We start from the raw sequence: 20,433 nt of genomic DNA on the forward strand, positions 1-20,433 counted from the left end.
GACTGGCTCCGTCTCGTTAACGGTGGAGGGACTGGTTCCGTCTCGTTAACGGTAGAGGGACTGGTTCCCTCTCGTTAACGGTAGAGGGACTGGTTCCGTCTCGTTAACGGTAGAGGGACTGGTTCCGTCTCGTTAACGGTAGAGGGACTGGTTCCCTCTCGTTAACGGTAGAGGGACTGGTTCCCTCTCGTTAACGGTAGAGGGACTGGTTCCCTCTCGTTAACGGTAGAGGGACTGGTTCCCTCTCGTTAACGGTAGAGGGACTGGTTCCCTCTCGTTAACGGTAGAGGGACTGGTTCCCTCTCGTTAACGGTAGAGGGACTGGTTCCCTCTCGTTAACGGTAGAGGGACTGGTTCCCTCTCGTTAACGGTAGAGGGACTGGTTCCGTCTCGTTAACGGTAGAGGGACTGGTTCCGTCTCGTTAACGGTAGAGGGACTGGTTCCCTCTCGTTAACGGTAGAGGGACTGGTTCCCTCTCGTTAACGGTAGAGGGACTGGTTCCCTCTCGTTAACGGTAGAGGGACTGGTTCCCTCTCGTTAACGGTAGAGGGACTGGTTCCCTCTCGTTAACGGTAGAGGGACTGGTTCCCTCTCGTTAACGGAGGAGGGACTGGCTCCGTCTCGTTAACGGTGGATGGACTGGTTCCGTCTCGTTAACGGTGGAGGGACTGGTTCCGTCTCGTTAACGGTGGAGGGACTGGTTCCGTCTCGTTAACGGTAGAGGGACTGGTTCCCTCTCGTTAACGGTAGAGGGACTGGTTCCGTCTCGTTAACGGTAGAGGGACTGGTTCCGTCTCGTTAACGGTAGAGGGACTGGTTCCCTCTCGTTAACGGTAGAGGGACTGGTTCCCTCTCGTTAACGGTAGAGGGACTGGTTCCCTCTCGTTAACGGTAGAGGGACTGGTTCCCTCTCGTTAACGGTAGAGGGACTGGTTCCCTCTCGTTAACGGTAGAGGGACTGGTTCCCTCTCGTTAACGGTAGAGGGACTGGTTCCGTCTCGTTAACGGTAGAGGGACTGGTTCCCTCTCGTTAACGGTAGAGGGACTGGTTCCGTCTCGTTAACGGTAGAGGGACTGGTTCCGTCTCGTTAACGGTAGAGGGACTGGTTCCGTCTCGTTAACGGTAGAGGGACTGGTTCCCTCTCGTTAACGGTAGAGGGACTGGTTCCCTCTCGTTAACGGTAGAGGGACTGGTTCCCTCTCGTTAACGGTAGAGGGACTGGTTCCCTCTCGTTAACGGTGGAGGGACTGGTGTTTTCTGCTTCCATCCAATAGATATGAATCTACTCGAACAACCATAGATCTTGCTGTACTAGAGAGGTCAATCTTGCTCAGATAGGTCTGGTTGATGGCTCCAGCCATGCTGCTGTTTATGCTTGTGTGTTCTATATGTCCGTTGTAGATCTGACCCCAGCACTGTAACAGCCCTGTGTTGCTCTATGTTCACCCTGCCGTGCAGCACACTGCCACTCTCTCTCTCACACAGCCCCCGCTCCATGCTGTCCCTTTTTTATTTATTTATTTTACCTTTATTTAACTTGGCAAGTCAGTTAAGAACTAATTCTTATTTTCAATGACGGCCTAGGAACAGTGGGTTAACTGCCTTGTTCAGGGGCAGAACAACAGATCTTTTTACCTTGTCAGCTCAGGGATTCGAACTTGCAACCTTTCGGTTACTAGTCCAACCACTAGGCTACCCTGCCGCCCCTCCCAGGGTCCTGGTCTCATGCCCCATGCTGTCCCTCCCAGGGTCCTGGTCTCATGCCCCCACCCCATGCTGTCCATCCCAGGGTCCTGGTCTCATGCCCCATGCTGTCCCTCCCAGGGTCCTGGTCTCATGCCCCATGCTGTCCCTCCCAGGGTCCTGGCCTCATGCCGCATGCTGTCCCTCCCAGGGTCCTGGCCTCATGCCCCATGCTGTCCCTCCCAGGGTCCTGGCCTCATGCCCCCACCCCATGCTGTCCCTCCCAGGGTCCTGGTCTCATGCCCCATGCTGTCCCTCCCAGGGTCCTGGTCTCATGCCCCATGCTGTCCCTCCCAGGGTCCTGGTCTCATGCCCCATGCTGTCCCTCCCAGGGTCCTGGTCTCATGCCCCCGCCCCATGCTGTCCCTCCCAGGGTCCTGGTCTCATGCCCCATGCTGTCCCTCCCAGGGTCCTGGTCTCATGCCCCATGCTGTCCCTCCCAGGGTCCTGGTCTCATGCCCCATGCTGTCCCTCCCAGGGTCCTGGCCTCATGCCCCCGCTCCATGCTGTCCCTCCCAGGGTCCTGGTCTCATGCCCCCGCCTGTCCCGTCCACACAAACTCGATCTCCCGTCATACAATTCACTGCAGCTCCTCAGCCACACTGCCAGGATGTGATTTTGTAAGGGCCAGTTTCCCGGTCTCCTATTAATGAAATCTTGTTAGTGCAGAGGTGGACTCTACCTGTGTCTGGGAAACCAGCCCTGTGTGTTTGTACAGCTTTCATGCTTCTAGTTCAGCTTGATGTGATGCAGTGTATCAGCCAGGCTTCCATTTCACTTTCATTCATGTTTCTGAACTAATGTCCCCCTTCTTCCTTTAGGTAATCAAGGGGTGACTTGATCATAGCTGTATAACTTTCAAATATAAGGCGGTTGAATTAGTTTGGTGTTTTGAACCTAACATTTAATGACACTTTTGATAGAGCTACGTTAGTTTGATACAGTCAAAGACTGGTTCTCATTGGCCATCGCCACCAGGAGTCCAAGCTTGGTTCTCATTGGCCATCGCCACCAGGAGTCCAAGCTTGGTTCTCATTGGCCATCGCCACCAGGAGTCCAAGCTTGGTTCTCATTGGCCATCGCCACCAGGATCTCTCCTATGCCTAGTTAGGTTATTTTTAATTGGCTTCAGTTCTTTTTATTTAGCTGATTCTGACTCTTATTTCATCCCTCTCTCATTCCATCTGTAGTCCAACGACAGGGTGAGTCATCTCCTCCATGTTGCTTGTTGCTTTGCCCTCTTTGGCTCTAAACAGATGGCTTCATGCTGCCCTCACCAGCTCTCCTCACCAGCTCTCCTCAGACCTGATGTGTTTTCCTCTCTGCTATACCTACAGTACCATCTCAACTAACAGGAATGTGTCTACCTGCCGTTTTTACAAAGCTTTCTCTGAGCCTCTTCCGGTGTTAAGGTTCTAGGTTGAACTTATCAGGGTTGGTGTCAATTCCATTTCAATTCAGAAAGTCAACTCAATTCCAAAATGTCCTAATTTGAAAAGCACGGTAGAGAATTGGATTTTCAGTGTACTTCCTGAATTCAAATGTTATATTTTGTCACGTGTTTGGTAAACACAGATGTAATAGACTAACAACCCCTGGAAGTGACCACTAAGACACAGAGTCAGTCTTGCCAGGTTTCTAGGTCAGACACTAGTGGGATCTTTCCACAGGTTAATGCGATGCTGCTATTATAATTAAGTAGTGGGATGGTGCCATCTTGTGGACCAAAATATATTACTCACAAAAATAGACGAACCATCTGAAGGTTTTTCCCCATGTATTTTACTGCATGTATTCTGTCCTCTACTGACTGTTGTCTTATGGTTGCATCCTAACACACGTTTTCCCCTAGTATTGAACCGTTGTGTGAACTCCATTTCCCATGATGCCTTTAGTCTGTTGGCCACAAAGATACTGGTTATGTAACAGTGGCTTGGCATAAAGGTGGGTCTCCTTCTAGACTGAGGAACACGAGTCGTCCACCAAATGTATTGATTTAAATGGGACTCCTGCCAAGCTTTGAAGTGGTCAACAGCTTTTAAACTTCTGACCTGTTTACCTGGCCAGAATGTTCTGGAAATGATCTGGGGTTGGTCTTTCTCTCTCTCCCTCTCTCTCTCTAGGTCTGACCTGCCGCAGGGTTAAAATCCTCAGCTTTCTCTCTCTTTTACCTCGGCATGTTTACAACAGTGTCTGTGTGCATGTGTGTGTGAGGGACTGTGTTTTCATGGTGTGCAGGTTGAGGTGTGTGTTTGGTGAAACGGGCTCTCTCTCTCTCTGTGTGTGTGTGTGTCTCTAACCATGTGTGTTGTTATAGGCATGAGTTGCTGGAGGAGGCTCGCAGGCAGAGTCTTCCCTTCGCCCAGTGGGACGGCCCTACTGTAGTGGTCTGGCTGGAGGTGAGACACACACACACACACCATCACTCTCATATGGACACACACACCATCACTCTCACATGGACACACACACACCATCACTCTCACATGGACATACACACCATCACTCTCACATGGACATACACACCATCACTCTCACATGTACACACACACACCATCACTCTCACATGGACATACACACCATCACTCTCACATGTACACACACACACCATCACTCTCACATGGACATACACACCATCACTCTCACATGTACACACACACACACCATCACTCTCACATGTCCCCTCTCTGTCCTCCTCTGTCTCCTCTGTAGCTGTGGGTGGGTATGCCAGCCTGGTACGTGGCGGCGTGTCGTGCCAATGTGAAGAGCGGTGCCATCATGTCTGCCCTGTCGGACACAGAGATCCAGAGGGAGATTGGCATCAGTAACCCCCTCCACCGCCTCAAACTGAGACTGGCCATCCAGGAGATCATGTCTCTCACCTCCCCCTCTGCCCCCCCAACCTCCAGAACCGTAAGAGAGAGAGATAACACACACACACACACACACAAGACAAAACACACACACACACACAAGACAAAACACACACACACACACACAAGACAAAACACACACACACACACACAAGACAAAACACACACACACACACAAGACAAAACACACACACACAAACACGACAACACACACACACACACACACACACACAAGGCAAAACACACACACACAAACAAGAAAAAACACACACACAAGACAAAACACACACACACAAACACGACAACACACACACACACAAACACACACACCAAAGATACTGGTAGCTCCAAAGTTAAGACCATCCAAAGAAGTCCAGTGCAGCCGTGGACCCTGGAGGGCCCTGCCCTCTTCTTCCTCTCCTCACCACCTGATTGGAGCATGCTGCTGTCACTCCTCTAACCAGCTAATAGCGTTTCTCACTGTAACCTTTCCACCAATCAGAGTTCACGGAGCATCACTCACTCACAAGGACTGCCCTGATTGGGGCCTCTCTCTCTTTCTCTCTCTCTCTTTCTCTTTCTTTCTCTTTCTTTCTCTCTCTCTCTCTTTCTTTCTCTCTGTCTCTCTTTCTCTCTTTCTCTCTCTCTTTCTCTCTCTCTTTCTCTCTCTCTCTCTTTCTGTCTCTCTCTTTCTGTCTCTGTCCCTCTTTCTTTTTGTCTCTCTCTCTCTCGTTCTCTCTCTCTAAAACTCTCTCTCCTCTCTCTCTCTCTCTCTGAATCATGTGATGTGATAATAACAATACTGTTTGGTCTTATTTTCCTTCCCATCTTCCCTCTGTTCTTAATATAAACAAATCCTCACACCCCTGCCTCCCTCTCCTCACTCTCCTCTCCCTCCTCCTCCCTCTCCTCTCCCTCCTCCCTTTCCTCTCACACGCTTGCATCACTGGTGACTCTTGGGGTTGTCACATGATCAGTCCACGGGGAACGTGTGGGTCACGCACGAAGAGTTGGAGTGCCTTGCGGCCACGCCCTCCACGGTTAGTCTCCCCAAGCCATTGGGCAGTCACTGACGCAGGCGACTGGTTGGTAGTTGGGTGTTACTCCCTGTGTGTACTTTTCTCACGGCCCTGTTTGTCTATGTCTGTATCTTGGTTTGGGCTTTTGGTGTCAGTACGTGTGTTTTCTGTGTGTCTGTCAGTTTGGTTGAAGGCTAAGTTCAGTACTGACTTAGCTTTTGAACAGAAATGACTGGTTAACATTTAGATTTGTCTTGTCTTTATGTTTCAGGCCTTGTTGCATTACAACCTGTAATTTTAAATTGATTTATTTGGATTTCATGTAATGGACATACACAAAATAGTCCAAATTGGTGAAGTGAAATGAAAAAAATAACATGTTTCAAATGTAAAATGTAAATAAATTAAACGGAAAAGTGATGAGTACATATCTATTCACCCCTAAATAAGATCTCGTGCAACCAATTACCTTCAGGAGTCACATCATTTGTTAGATTGCACACGGGTGGACTTTTATTTAAGTGTCACATGATCTGTCACATGATCTCAGTGTATATATATACCGCTGTTCTGAAAAGCCCCAGAGTCTACAACACCACTAAGCAAGGGGAACCATGAAGACCAAGGAGCTCTCCAAACAGGTCAGGGACAAAGTTGTGGAGAAGTACAGATTAGGGTTGGACTATAAAAAATAAAATATCAGAGACTTTGAACATCCCACGGAGCACCATTAAATCCATTATTAAAAAATGGAAAGGATATGACACCACAACAAATCTGCCAAGAGAGGGCCGCCCACCAAAACTCACGGACCAGACAAGATGGGCATTAATCAGAGAGCCAACAAAAAGACCAAAGATAACCCTGAAGAAGCTGCAAAGCTCCACAGCGGAGATTGGAGTATCTGTCGATAGGACCACTTTAAGCCGTACACTCCACAGAGCTGGGCTTTACGGAGGAGTGGCCAGGAAAAAGCCATTGCTTAAAGAAAAAAATAAGCAAACACGTTTGGTGTTCAGCTAAAGTGGGAGCCTCCCAAAACATATGGAAGAAGGTATTCTGGTCAGATGAGACTAAAATTTAGCTTTTTGGCCATAAAGAAAAACGCAGTCTGGCGCAAACCCTACACCTCTCATCACCCCGAGAATACCCATCCCCACAGTGAAGCATGGTGGTGGCAGCATGCTGTGGGGATGTTTTTCATTAGCAGGGACTGGGAAACTGGTCCGAATAGAAGCAATGATTGATGGCGCTAAATACAGTTTCAGTCTTCCAGAGATTTGAGGCTGGGTCGGAGGTTCACCTTCCAGCAGGACAATGACCCTACGCATACTGCTAAAGCAACACTCGAGTGGTTTAAGGGGAAACATTTAAATGTCTTAGAATGACCTTGTCAAAGCCCAAACCTCAATCCAATTGAGAATCTGTGGTTTGACTTAAAGATTGCTATACACCAGCGAACCCATCCAACTTGAAGGATCTGGGGCAGTTTTGCCATGAAGAATGGGCAAAAATCCCAGTGGCTAGATGTGCCAAGCTTATAGAGACATACCCCAAGAGACTTGCAGCTGTAATTTCTGCAAAAGGTGGCTTTGGGGGGGGGGGGGGGGGGTGAACAGTGATGCACGCTCAAGTTTTCAGTTTTTTTTGTTGTCTTGTTTGTTTCACAAGAAAACATATTTTGCATCTTCAAAGTAGTAGGCATGTTGTGTAAATCAAATGATACAAACCCCCCCCAAAAAATCTATTTTAATTCCAGGTTGTAAAATGCCAAAGGGGAATACTTTCGCAGGCCCCTGTATGTCAAGTTATAAAACTGTATTTCATTTAAACACTTTTGCTCAATGCTATATTTACAGTCCTGTTTCAACCTGGGATTTACTAACACACGTGGTACAATGGATGCTTCAACGGGTCAAATAGTGGTATTAGATCCTATTAAAATGGATTCTAGATCAATCCCAGGTTCATTGACAACGGGATGCCAATGTAGCCTAAAGCATGAGCTGTTGGTTGCATGTCCAGTTGTCTTAACATTAACACGGGTTAAGTAGCATGTTGATGTTGAGCTGCCGAACCCAGCACTGCCACAGTCACTAACTCTAACCCGCTTCTCTTCTCTCACCATGCTAACCATGCTAACAACAGGATGATGACGAGGGCAGCTGGGCCCAGGTTTGCACACCCCTGTCTGTCTCTTTTCTCTGGCTGTGGTAGACGACGAGGACATTTCACCTTATTTCAGTTGGACGGATAGTTTTTTTGTTTGTTTTTTTCCTTGCACGGATCCTTGACAACAGTATGGCTCTTGGTCTCCGTTACTTTAGTCAGCTGCACATTTAACCTGCATGTGAATCTGGAGGTATCGGAGACGGTGGATATTGCAGCTAGAATAATGTAGTTATACACATTGTGATAAGGCTTCTTCATCAACTTCTTGTGGTGGCAGACAGACTTTGACTCAGATGTCCTGTTTAGAAGCCACAGACAGGACAGGAGAGATTTATTAGAAGCCTCTGCTGTTTAGAAGTTGTTTACAGTTGGGCTACTTCCTTCCCCTCCCCCACCTATCAAAACACAAATCAGTCTAGTTCTCTGACCTCCCACCTATCAGAACACACATCAGTCTAGTTCTCTGACCTCCCACCTATCAGAACACACAAATCAGTCTAGTTCTCTGACCTCCCACCTATCAGAACACACAGATCAGTCTAGTTCTCTCACTGGCCCTAGTTCTGATCTGTGGTCGTAGCTGCTCTTAAACCTGCTGTAACTTACACACAAACATGATCGTACAGACACGTGCACACTCTAGATTTTAATGGGGTGATTTCCATCACTTTCCCACCTAGCCATTTTCTTTCATAGCGATGTTAGCCATCCCCCACTAACTTTTGACTCTTCAATAGACTCCAAACACTGACCTAGCCCCTGTCCCTCCCTCCCACAGACGCTGGCATATGGAGACATGAACCATGAGTGGATTGGTAACGAGTGGCTGCCCAGCCTGGGTCTGCCCCAGTACCGGTCCTACTTCATGGAGTCCCTGGTAGACGCACGCATGCTGGACCACCTCACCAAGAAGGACATGAGGGGACAGCTTAAAATGGTGGACAGTTTCCACAGGTAAAAAGCTCAAAATGGTGGACAGTTTCCACAGGTAAAAAGCTCAAAATGGTGGACAGTTTCCACAGGTAAAAAGCTCAAAATGGTGGACAGTTTCCACAGGTATTAGGAACCAAAATGGAGGACAGTTTCCACAGGTATTAGGAACCAAAATGGTGGACAGTTTCCACAGGTATTAGGAACCAAAATGGTTTACAGTTTCCATAGGTAAGGGCCAAAATAAATGGTGGACAGTTCCCACTATTAAGGGCCAAAATGGTGCCATGGACAACTAGGGATGTTAATTTTGTTTCTGTCTAAATGTTTAACCAGTCAATGTGTCTGTGTAACAGGAACAGTTTCCAGTGTGGGGTGATGTGTCTGAGGAGACTGAACTACGACAGGAAGGAGCTGGAGAGGAGGCGTGACGAGACCCAGCTGGAGCTGCAAGGTAACAGCTGGGATAACGGTGAGAGAAAATGACAGTCGACCGAAGGGAGAAATGACCACACTGTTCAGATTCACTCATCATTTAGTTAGCTCAGCAACGCTAAGCAAATAACGCTATGGGAGAATCTGAAGTGTCAGCTACGCTAAGCTAATTACGCTAAGCTAAGAACACTACGGGAGAATCTGAAGTGCCAGCTACGCTGAGCTAATAACGCTATGGGAGAATCTGAAGTGTCAGCTACGCTAAGCTAATTACGCTATGGGAGAATCTGAAGTATCAGCTACGCTAAGCTAATTACGCTAAGCTAAGAACACTACGGGAGAATCTGAAGTGCCAGCTACGCTAAGCTAATGACGCTATGGGAGAATCTGAAGTGTAAGCTACGCTGAGCTAATAACGCTATGGGAGAATCTGAAGTGTCAGCTACACTAAGCTAATAACATTATGGGAGAATTAGAAGTGTCAGCAACGCTAAGCTAATAACACTATGGGAGAATCTGAAGTCTCAGCAACGCTAAGCTAATAACACTGTGGGAGAATTAGAAGTGTCAGCTACGCTAAGCTAATTACGCTAAGCTAATAACACTACGGGAGAAACTGAAGTGTCAGCTACGCTAAGCTAATAACACTATGGGAGAATCTGAAGTGTCAGCTACGCTAAGCTAATAACACTATGGGAGAATCTGAAGTGTCAGCTACGCTAAGCTAATAACACTGGGAAAATCTGAAGTGTCAGCTACGTTAAGCTAATAACACTATGGGAGAATCTGAAGTGTCAGCTACACTAAGCTAATAACACTATGGGAGAATCTGAAGTGTCAGCTACACTAAGCTAATAACGCTATAGGAGAATCTGAAGTGTCAGCCACGCTAAGCTAATAACACTATGGGAGAATTAGAAGTGTCAGCAACGCTAAGCTAATAACACTATGGGAGAATCTGAAGTATCAGCAACGCTAAGCTAATAACACTGTGGGAGAATTAGAAGTGTCAGCTACGCTAAGCTAATTACGCTAAGCTAATAACACTACGGGAGAAACTGAAGTGTCAGCTACGCTAAGTCCTTCCTGATTTTTTTATTTATTTTTCTCACAGAGGAATTATTTTGACTGTCCCTTTGGATGTGTTCCCTGATCATTCCCCAAACGTTTCTGTACCAACTGGTTACCATTTTGTGTACCCTGAGCAGACGTGCTGGTGTGGAGCAACGAGCGTGTGATCAGCTGGGTACAGGCCATGGGGCTGAAGGAGTACAGTAACAACCTGCTGGAGAGCGGCGTGCACGGAGCCCTGCTGGCCCTGGATGAAACCTTCGACCACAACGCCCTGGCCCTGCTGCTGCAGATCCCCACGCAGAACACACAGGTAGGGACACGCACACACACACTACCAGCATTGGTGGGTGGCGGTGAACCACCCTGGCAGTCAAACGGCGCTCCCAGCTGAGACGTCAGCTCTCGTCTCCTCCGCTCTGAAGAGAGAGGAGACACACTCATTCATCGACTGTCTCTTTCTCTGTCTCTCCCTCCTTCCTGTGTTGTAGGCGAGGGCAGCTCTGGAGAGTGAGTACAACAGTCTACTGGCCATCGGTACAGAGAGGAGACTGGATGAGGTGAGACACACACATATGATGGACCACACACACACACTTTCTGAAGCTCATACACACACACACACACACACACACACACACACACACACACTTTCTGAAGCTCACACACACACACACTTTCTGAAGCTCACACACACACACACTTTCTGAAGCTCACACACACACACACACTTTCTGAAGCTCACACACACACACACACACACACACTTTCTGAAGCTCACACACACACACACACACACTTTCTGAAGCTCACACACACACACACACACACTTTCTGAAGCACACACACACACACACTTTCTGAAACACACACACACACACTTTCTGAAGTACACACACACACACACACACACTTTCTAAAGCTCACTCACACACACACACACACGCGCACTCACATGCACACACACACACACACACCTTCTAAATCACTCCTCCGTGTATATCCACATCCTTATCTCCTTCCTGCTTCCTCCTCTCTCTGAATCTCTTCCAGGAGGACGATAACAACTTCCGGCGTGCCCCCTCCTGGAGGAAGAAGTTCCGGCCCAAAGACGCACGGGGGATGTCCCCGGGCTCAGCCGACACCCTGCCCGCCAACTTCAGACTGACCAATAGCAACGCAGCGTCCCCCTCCACGCAGCCGAAAAGGAGCCACATGGACGGTAGGACCAAAGGGTTTGGGTCCACGGGGGGGAATGAGGGCTCGTTGTGTCTGTGTGTGTTTAGGCATGGCACCGCTGCGTCTTGTTACGGAGGTCCGTTCGTGTTCTCCCAGCTCTAGTGTGTGTGGTGGGTGTGTTATGCCGGAGGTTGTGAGTGACTAACTAACAGCATGTTTCTGCATGTGGTTTTGCTGTGGGGATGTAGGGAGTCAGTCTGCAATACAGAGGCTGGACACTGCCACAGTCAGGACATACTCCTGCTAACACAACACAGTAAGTTTACACACACACACTTCACAGTGGATCTCTTCTGTTCAAGCAGCTTCTTGTGCCACTGTGGTCTTGGCTATATTAATGCATGTCTACGCTCCTCTCCTCCTCTATTCTCCTCCTCTACTCCTCTGTCATCTTCATCTGCTACTTTTCTGTCTCTCTTTCTCTCTTTTTCTGACTCTCTCTCTTTTTCTGTCTCTCTCGCTCTTTGTCTCTCTCTCTCTTTCTGTCTCTCTCTACCTTTCTGCCTCTCTCAACCTCTCTCTGTCTACCTCTCTCTGTCTACCTCTCTCTGTCTACCTCTCTCTGTCTACCTCTCTCTGTCTACCTCTCTCTGTCTACCTCTCTCTGTCTACCTCTCTCTGTCTACCTCTCTCTGTCTACCTCTCTCTGTCTACCTCTCTCTGTCTACCTCTCTCTGTCTACCTCTCTCTGTCTCTCTGTCTACCTCTCTCTGTCTACCTCTCTCTGTCTACCTCTCTCTTTCTCTCTGTCTACCTCTCTCTTTCTCTCTGTCTACCTCTCTCTTTCTCTCTGTCTACCTCTCTCTTTCTCTCTGTCTACCTCTCTCTGTCTCTCCTCCTCTATTCTGTCATCTTCATCTGCTGCTGTCTCTCTCCCTGCCTCTCTCAACCTCTCTCTGTCTCTCTCTCTGTCTCTCTCTCTCTCTCTGTCTCTCTCTCTCTCTCTCTCTCTCTGTCTCTCTCTCTCTCTGTCTCTCTCTCTCTCTCTCTCTCCCTGCCTCTCTCAACCTCTCTGTCTGCCTCTCTCTACCTCTGTCTGTCTGCCTCGCTCTCTTTCTCTCTGTCTACCTCTCTCTACCTCTACCTCTTTCTCTCTCCTCTTGTCTTAGTTGATCCTCATTATTTCTATAGGTGACTGCTGGTTGGCGGATGAGGGGTGAGTTCCTCCCTCCCCCCCATCAGGAGCAGCTGCTGACCCTGCAAGGACACAGTTTTATTGTTATCACAGCGATAAAAGAAGTAGCAACCACATCACCAATCTCCGTACTAGAGGGCCCGTGTCCTAGATGTATCAATCTTTATAGTTCTATTTATGTTAGCAAGCTGGTGGGACATTTGAATGATTTTAGATTTGTTATGTATCTATCTGTTACTTCACCCGTCTCTCCCGGCTAAATGGAAATATCCCTATTTTCTAAAAAAACTGTTCCAACTGTGTCCTTATCAAGGTTAACTCTCAGATGTAACTGAATGTTTTTAGATGGTCTGGAGTTTGTATATTTTTTCAACAGACATTATCTAATCATTTTATATATATATATATATATATATATATATTCCTGATCTTGTATTGACCAGATGTATGTTTTTATTTCTCTGTCCTCTGTTGTTTTTAATCATTGAACTGATGATCAAGTGACTTTAAGTGACTTTCTATCTGAATTGGACCCCATTTCCCTTCGACCCCAGCCTGTTATCTTCAAGCGTATCCATGGTGATTATTTGTAAATGCAGCTCTTATAGGACAATGAGAATATGTGAATATCAGAAATATTGCTGGAGTTCTGACTGACATTGTTTCACCAACTGCTACAGCGCTGTGGTCGCTAAGCACCGGGCGGACCGTAACCACAACAAGGCCCTAGGTAACTGTGACGACAGGTGACACGTGAAACAACTCTCTTTGTTATTTTCCTGTGAAACCAAACCTGTAGAAAGACTGAAACAAAAGCCATAAACAGTAGTGAAGACCAGGGCTGTTTTCATATGCATCGTTTGGTAAGAGACCGTTCCACTGTGTAGGATCTCCCATTCTCCAGTCAACCTCGCATGCCCAAACTCTCCATTCCTCTTTTCCTCCTTCTCCTCATCCCTCTCTTTTCCCTGCCTTCCCCTTGGAGCGCGCTAACGGGAGGCCAGACGTGCGTGAAGATCAATTCGCTTGTACCTGAGCCGACAGCGCGGCGGCTCTACTATCGACGGACCAAGTCCACTGTGGCCTAAACTGATCCCAGCGACTAGTTACTCACCCGAGGTGGAGCGATCTACCCACAAATCTTTAACCAACTATTTTTACTACGGACACTTCTAATCCAGCCTGATGGAGTTTTTCTTACCTTATTTCTCTGGCTGTCTTATTTATTCGTCATCTCCGTCGTGTTTGTTGCTTTCTCAGTTAGATTTTTAGGAGTTGCCATTTTTTAAAAGCTGTTTCTGAGTGTTTTAACACAGGTTGCCGTGGCAATACTTTTTCAAGACAGATAATGTCACGGAGGCAAAGACTTCCTGTCCACCCTACATTAGTTATGTTATTCCCTTTGTGATTTAGTCATTTTATAATGCACAATGCAAATGCTGATATTATTATTATTATTTTTTTTTAATCTTCAGTTTTCCCCCCATTTTATTCTCCTGCTCTGGTAACAAAATGATGTACAGTCTGAGTACTTAACTATTTTATCACAGTATTATTTATGGATTTACTTTCAATAAAATACTGAAACTTATTTTCCACTGCCAATAAATAGCTGAAGTCTTTGTGTTTTTAATGCATCTCTTGCCTTAACACGTGGTTCTTAACACGTGGTTCTTAACACGACTGTAAAGACTAGAAACACCTTCCAGTGACTCGGTTGGGGCTTGTAGTTTGTACACCACTGTATGTCCCGACGAGGGTTCCCCTGCTAACTTTGATTACGCGTGATGACGAGGGTTCCCCTGCTAACTTTGATTACACATGATGACGAGGGTTCCCCTGCTAACTTTGATTACACATGATGACGAGGGTTCCCCTGCTAACTTTGATTACACATGATGACGAGGGTTCACCTGCTAACTTTGATTACACATGATGACGAGGGTTCCCCTGCTGGCTACACATGATGACGAGGGTTCCCCTGCTAACTTTGATTACGCATGATGACGAGGGTTCACCTGCTAACTTTGATTACACATGATGACGAGGGTTCCCCTGCTAACTTTGATTACACATGATGACGAGGGTTCCCCTGCTAACTTTGATTACACATGATGACGAGGGTTCCCCTGCTGGCTACACATGATGACGAGGGTTCCCCTGCTAACTTTGATTACACATGAAGGGAAAGAAAATACAGAAACACTGTCATTTGTGGCTCACAGGGTTGAAATATTCTGGTAACTTTACTTAAATGTCTGTTGTAATAACATATTAAAACATGTAATGACGCATTCACGGACTGTTGTTAAACACACTGATAACCCATGAATATACACTGCTCCAAACCCTTTGGGATGGGCTACAAAGACAAAGAACTCTGTCAAGAACCAATGGGATACAGACAACAGGCTGGAGAGGACTGTCTATCACCTACGAACAACCAACCAGGAGCCAGGACTACTAGAATCTACCTACGTCATTTCAATGTATAAATGTACTGCCCAAATATGTGTTACGCCCTCTTTTTCCGAAACCTCCCTAAGAGTGGACGATAAGAGCCGTGCTGCACGTTTGCCAGATATTACCATGCTAGATTAAAGTGCCTCAAATATACCGTATCCGCCTTGTCCAGAGTCTCATCTTGGTCTTGTCTCTCCTATAACTAATCATTGACATGTCCCATGTTTCCTCCAGAAATCCTGGTTGGACGATTCCAGATTTCTTGTTTATTTCTGGGAATTTTAGGAAAGTTACTGGGATTTCACAACCCTGGTCGCTCAGCTGGCGCTTGGCGATGCTTTGGATTCAGCGTTGTCAACTTTTTATTTGGAAATTATATTTGCCAAAGGGGTTGCAAGGAAATGTAGATTATTTTTTTTGAGCCGTGTGTTTGCAGCCCGATTCACAAAGCCCTCGTGAATTTCACAGTGAACATGAAAGTAACGAGTGACAGATGATCTTTATAATTGCAATGAGCTGTCATCAAGATCTCTTTCTGTGGTTAAAGAGGCCAGTGGCAAATGATGTGGTCATAACCTTTCCATACAGCCTAAAATAGCCATTTCACTTCATCCCCCCATTGTTTCAAATCAATTGCTCCATTAAACAACTGCATTGTTTTATGTTGTAAAATGTAAATATTTTTCCTCTTCAGTTCTTTGTACCAGTTTGGCACCTATAGTTATTGTTTGGGCTAAACCTTCCTACTGAACAATTCATGACTCCTTCAATTCTGTTCCAAACCAAGCGGGGAGAATGTCTGAGCCATTGCATGGTGCTTCAATTGTAAAAGACAAGATGACATGATTTCACAAATAACGAGCATCTTCTGGTGTGACTGGTAATGGGTCTTTATTTTATTGTTTTATTCAAAGGTCATTTGATTTTCAAGATACAGAGTAATGTATATTAACATGGAATAGCTATCGTTAGGTTTTAAAATGTGTCCGGTGTCCAGATTTGTATCTGTTGCAGTATGATTATATAAAAGAGATGAACTGTGCAATAAAAAAAATACAGGTATCATTGTCGGGAAAGACACATTTCAGTTGTAGAGGTATCATTGTCCGGAAAGACACATTTCAGTTGTAGAGGTATCATTGTCCGGAAAGACACATTTCAGTTGTACAGGTATCATTGTCCGGAAAGACACATTTCAGTTGAATGCATTCAGTTGTACAGGTATCATTGTCCGGAAAGACACATTTCAGTTGTACAGGTATCATTGTCCGGAAAGACACATTTCAGTTGAATGCATTCAGTTGTACAGGTATCATTGTTGGGAAAGACACATTTCAGTTGTACAGGTATCATTGTCCAGAAAGACACATTTCAGTTGAATGCATTCAGTTGTACAGGTATCATTGTCGGGAAAGACACATTTCAGTTGAATGCATTCAGTTGTACAGGTATCATTGTCGGGAAAGACACATTTCAGTTGAATGCATTCAGTTGTACAGGTATCATTGTCGGGAAAGACACATTTCAGTTGAATGCATTCAGTTGTACAGGTATCATTGTCTGGAAAGACACATTTCAGTTGAATGCATTTAGTTGTACAGGTATCATTGTCCAGAAAGACACATTTCAGTTGTACAGGTAGCATTGTCGGGAAAGACACATTTCAGTTGAATGCATTCAGTTGTACAGGTATCATTGTCTGGAAAGACACATTTCAGTTGAATGCATTCAGTTGTACAGGTATCATTGTCGGGAAAGACACATTTCAGTTGAATGCATTCAGTTGTACAGGTATCATTGTCCGGAAAGACACATTTCAGTTGAATGCATTCAGTTGTACAGGTATCATTGTCTGGAAAGACACATTTCAGTTGAATGCATTCAGTTGTAAAGGTATCATTGTCGGGAAAGACACATTTCAGTTGTACAGGTATCATTGTCGGGAAAGACACATTTCAGTTGAATGCATTCAGTTGTACAGGTATCATTGTCGGGAAAGACACATTTCAGTTGTACAGGTATCATTGTCCAGAAAGACACATTTCAGTTGAATGCATTCAGTTGTGCAGGTATCATTATCGGGAAAGACACATTTCAGTTGAATGCATTCAGTTGTACAGGTATCATTGTCGGGAAAGACACATTTCAGTTGAATGCATTCAGTTGTACAGGTATCATTGTCGGGAAAGACACATTTCAGTTGAATGCATTCAGTTGTACAGGTATCATTGTCCGGAAAGACACATTTCAGTTGAATGCATTCAGTTGTACAGGTATCATTGTCTGGAAAGACACATTTCAGTTGAATGCATTCAGTTGTACAGGTATCATTGTCTGGAAAGACACATTTCAGTTGAATGCATTCAGTTGTACAGGTATCATTGTCGGGAAAGACACATTTCAGTTGTACAGGTATCATTGTCCAGAAAGACACATTTCAGTTGAATGCATTCAGTTGTGCAGGTATCATTGTCCGGAAAGACACATTTCAGTTGAATGCATTCAGTTGTACAGGTATCATTGTCCGGAAAGACACATTTCAGTTGTACAGGTATCATTGTCCGGAAAGACACATTTCAGTTGTACAGGTATCATTGTCCGGAAAGACACATTTCAGTTGTACAGGTATCATTTTCCGGAAAGACACATTTCAGTTGTACAGGTATCATTGTCTGGAAAGACACATTTCAGTTGAATGCATTCAGTTGTACAGGTATCATTGTCGGGAAAGACACATTTCAGTTGAATGCATTCAGTTGTACAGGTATCATTGTCCGGAAAGACACATTTCAGTTGAATGCATTCAGTTGTACAGGTATCATTGTCCGGAAAGACACATTTCAGTTGTACAGGTATCATTGTCCGGAAAGACACATTTCAGTTGTACAGGTATCATTGTCCGGAAAGACACATTTCAGTTGTACAGGTATCATTGTCCGGAAAGACACATTTCAGTTGTACAGGTATCATTGTCTGGAAAGACACATTTCAGTTGAATGCATTCAGTTGTACAGGTATCATTGTCGGGAAAGACACATTTCAGTTGAATGCATTTAGTTGTACAGGTATCATTGTCCAGAAAGACACATTTCAGTTGTACAGGTAGCATTGTCGGGAAAGACACATTTCAGTTGAATGCATTCAGTTGTACAGGTATCATTGTCGGGAAAGACACATTTCAGTTGAATGCATTCAGTTGTACAGGTATCATTGTCCGGAAAGACACATTTCAGTTGAATGCATTCAGTTGTACAGGTATCATTGTCCGGAAAGACACATTTCAGTTGTACAGGTATCATTGTCCGGAAAGACACATTTCAGTTGTACAGGTATCATTGTCCGGAAAGACACATTTCAGTTGTACAGGTATCATTGTCCGGAAAGACACATTTCAGTTGTACAGGTATCATTGTCTGGAAAGACACATTTCAGTTGAATGCATTCAGTTGTACAGGTATCATTGTCCGGAAAGACACATTTCAGTTGAATGCATTCAGTTGTACAGGTATCATTGTCGGGAAAGACACATTTCAGGTGAATGCATTGTTGTACAGGTATCATTGTCGGGAAAGACACATTTCAGTTGAATGCATTCAGTTGTACAGGTATCATTGTCGGGAAAGACACATTTCAGTTGAATGCATTCAGTTGTACAGGTATCATTGTCTGGAAAGACACATTTCAGTTGAATGCATTCAGTTGTACAGGTATCATTGTCGGGAAAGACACATTTCAGTTGAATGCATTCAGTTGTACAGGTATCATTGTCCGGAAAGACACATTTCAGTTGTACAGGTATCATTGTCTGGAAAGACACATTTCAGTTGTACAGGTATCATTGTCTGGAAAGACACATTTCAGTTGTACAGGTATCATTGTCGGGAAAGACACATTTCAGTTGTACAGGTATCATTGTCGGGAAAGACACATTTCAGTTGTACAGGTATCATTGTCTGGAAAGACACATTTCAGTTGAATGCATTCAGTTGTACAGGTATCATTGTCAGGAAAGACACATTTCAGTTGTACAGGTATCATTGTCGGGAAAGACACATTTCAGTTGTACAGGTATCATTGTCGGGAAAGACACATTTCAGTTGTACAGGTATCATTGTCTGGAAAGACACATTTCAGTTGTACAGGTATCATTGTCGGGAAAGACACATTTCAGTTGTACAGGTATCATTGTCGGGAAAGACACATTTCAGTTGTACAGGTATCATTGTCTGGAAAGACACATTTCAGTTGAATGCATTCAGTTGTACAGGTATCATTGTCTGGAAAGACACATTTCAGTTGAATGCATTCAGTTGTACAGGTATCATTGTCGGGAAAGACACATTTCAGTTGTACAGGTATCATTGTCGGGAAAGACACATTTCAGTTGTACAGGTATCCCCCCTTTTCTTTCTCTGAATGGCTAGTAAAGCAAACAAGAATTGTCTGTTTTAAAAATCCAGAGACAAGTATTGTTTTTAAACAAGGCCTACTTTAGATCACATCAAACACCAACCCTGAATTAATTCATAGTCAATTCTGATGTACAATGTTGTGGCCATTTTAGATATATATATATTTCTAACATCTACTACAGTTGTCATTTAGTGAAGTGTTTATGTCTGGTTGCAGTGTTCATGGCATCTCTTCCTCTATCCGCTGTAGCACAGTGTCACAGAATATTTATTTAACATTTTATTTAACAAGGCAAGTTAATTAATAAGAACAAATTATTATTTACGATGACAGCCTACACCGGCCAAACCCAGACGACGCTGGGTCGATTGTGATACAGCCTGGACTCAAACCAGGGTGTCTGTAGTAACAAGGAGCCAGGTCTCTCGCAGGATGAATGAATCTGAAGCATTCGTTTAGAAGTCCAGTTGTGGGTGAAGTTGAAGCTCGATGAAACTTGGCTGACATTCTGCTAATTCTCTCATCGATGAAACATTCGATCTCAATGCAGTTTTCTGTTCCCAAATCTAAAATCTGTAGTGAACAGAGTGGACTAAGTTTTGTAGACTTGACTAAAAGTTTTTTTTTGAAATTGCATTATTTAGGAGAGCAAGGACGAATTGAGTTACTGCACGCGCACACTTCACAGAGTAGGCATTCCATAACGGAAATATGCAAATACCTGCTAGACCGCGCTTGGCTCTGCTACCTGCAAGATGTCGCTGTGTTGTATGGTTGCAGTCTTGTGAGCTTCGACACAACTTTGCTTTGTTTTGTACAGAATGTTTTCTCTATCTGTTTCTTCCATGCACTCTTCTATAAAAACAACAGAGCATTGCATGAGGGCCCGCTGATCCGGAGGACTGGGAGATATCACTCTCCGAGGCTGACATAAGGCT

The 20,433-nt window shown here is 45.1% G+C and overlaps 1 protein-coding gene across 23 annotated transcripts in view; it reads left to right on the forward strand.

Annotated features, from left to right (window-relative positions):
- LOC110526809 (liprin-alpha-1) overlaps positions 1-14,228 on the forward strand; it is a 94,746-nt gene extending 80,518 nt beyond the window's left edge. For 5 of the 23 annotated variants that reach the window (XM_036981486.1, XM_036981477.1, XM_036981476.1 and 2 more), the window contains 12 exons: positions 2,936-2,947; positions 4,063-4,144; positions 4,458-4,658; positions 5,596-5,658; positions 7,786-7,812; positions 8,588-8,763; positions 9,096-9,211; positions 10,383-10,558; positions 10,737-10,805; positions 11,287-11,467; positions 11,673-11,740; positions 12,594-14,228. In XM_036981486.1, the coding sequence (XP_036837381.1) occupies positions 2,936-2,947; positions 4,063-4,144; positions 4,458-4,658; positions 5,596-5,658; positions 7,786-7,812; positions 8,588-8,763; positions 9,096-9,211; positions 10,383-10,558; positions 10,737-10,805; positions 11,287-11,467; positions 11,673-11,731 (1,162 nt within the window). In that variant the 3' untranslated portion in view covers positions 11,732-11,740; positions 12,594-14,228. The remainder of the gene's footprint in view (positions 1-2,935; positions 2,948-4,062; positions 4,145-4,457; positions 4,659-5,595; positions 5,659-7,785; positions 7,813-8,587; positions 8,764-9,095; positions 9,212-10,382; positions 10,559-10,736; positions 10,806-11,286; positions 11,468-11,672; positions 11,741-12,593) is intronic. The other 18 variants (XM_036981495.1, XM_036981498.1, XM_036981496.1 and 15 more) reach the window with 12 other exon arrangements.
- The last annotated feature ends 6,205 nt before the right edge of the window (positions 14,229-20,433 follow it).

Source organism: Oncorhynchus mykiss, chromosome 6 (assembly GCF_013265735.2).
Source record: "Oncorhynchus mykiss isolate Arlee chromosome 6, USDA_OmykA_1.1, whole genome shotgun sequence".
NCBI lineage: Eukaryota > Metazoa > Chordata > Actinopteri > Salmoniformes > Salmonidae > Oncorhynchus > Oncorhynchus mykiss.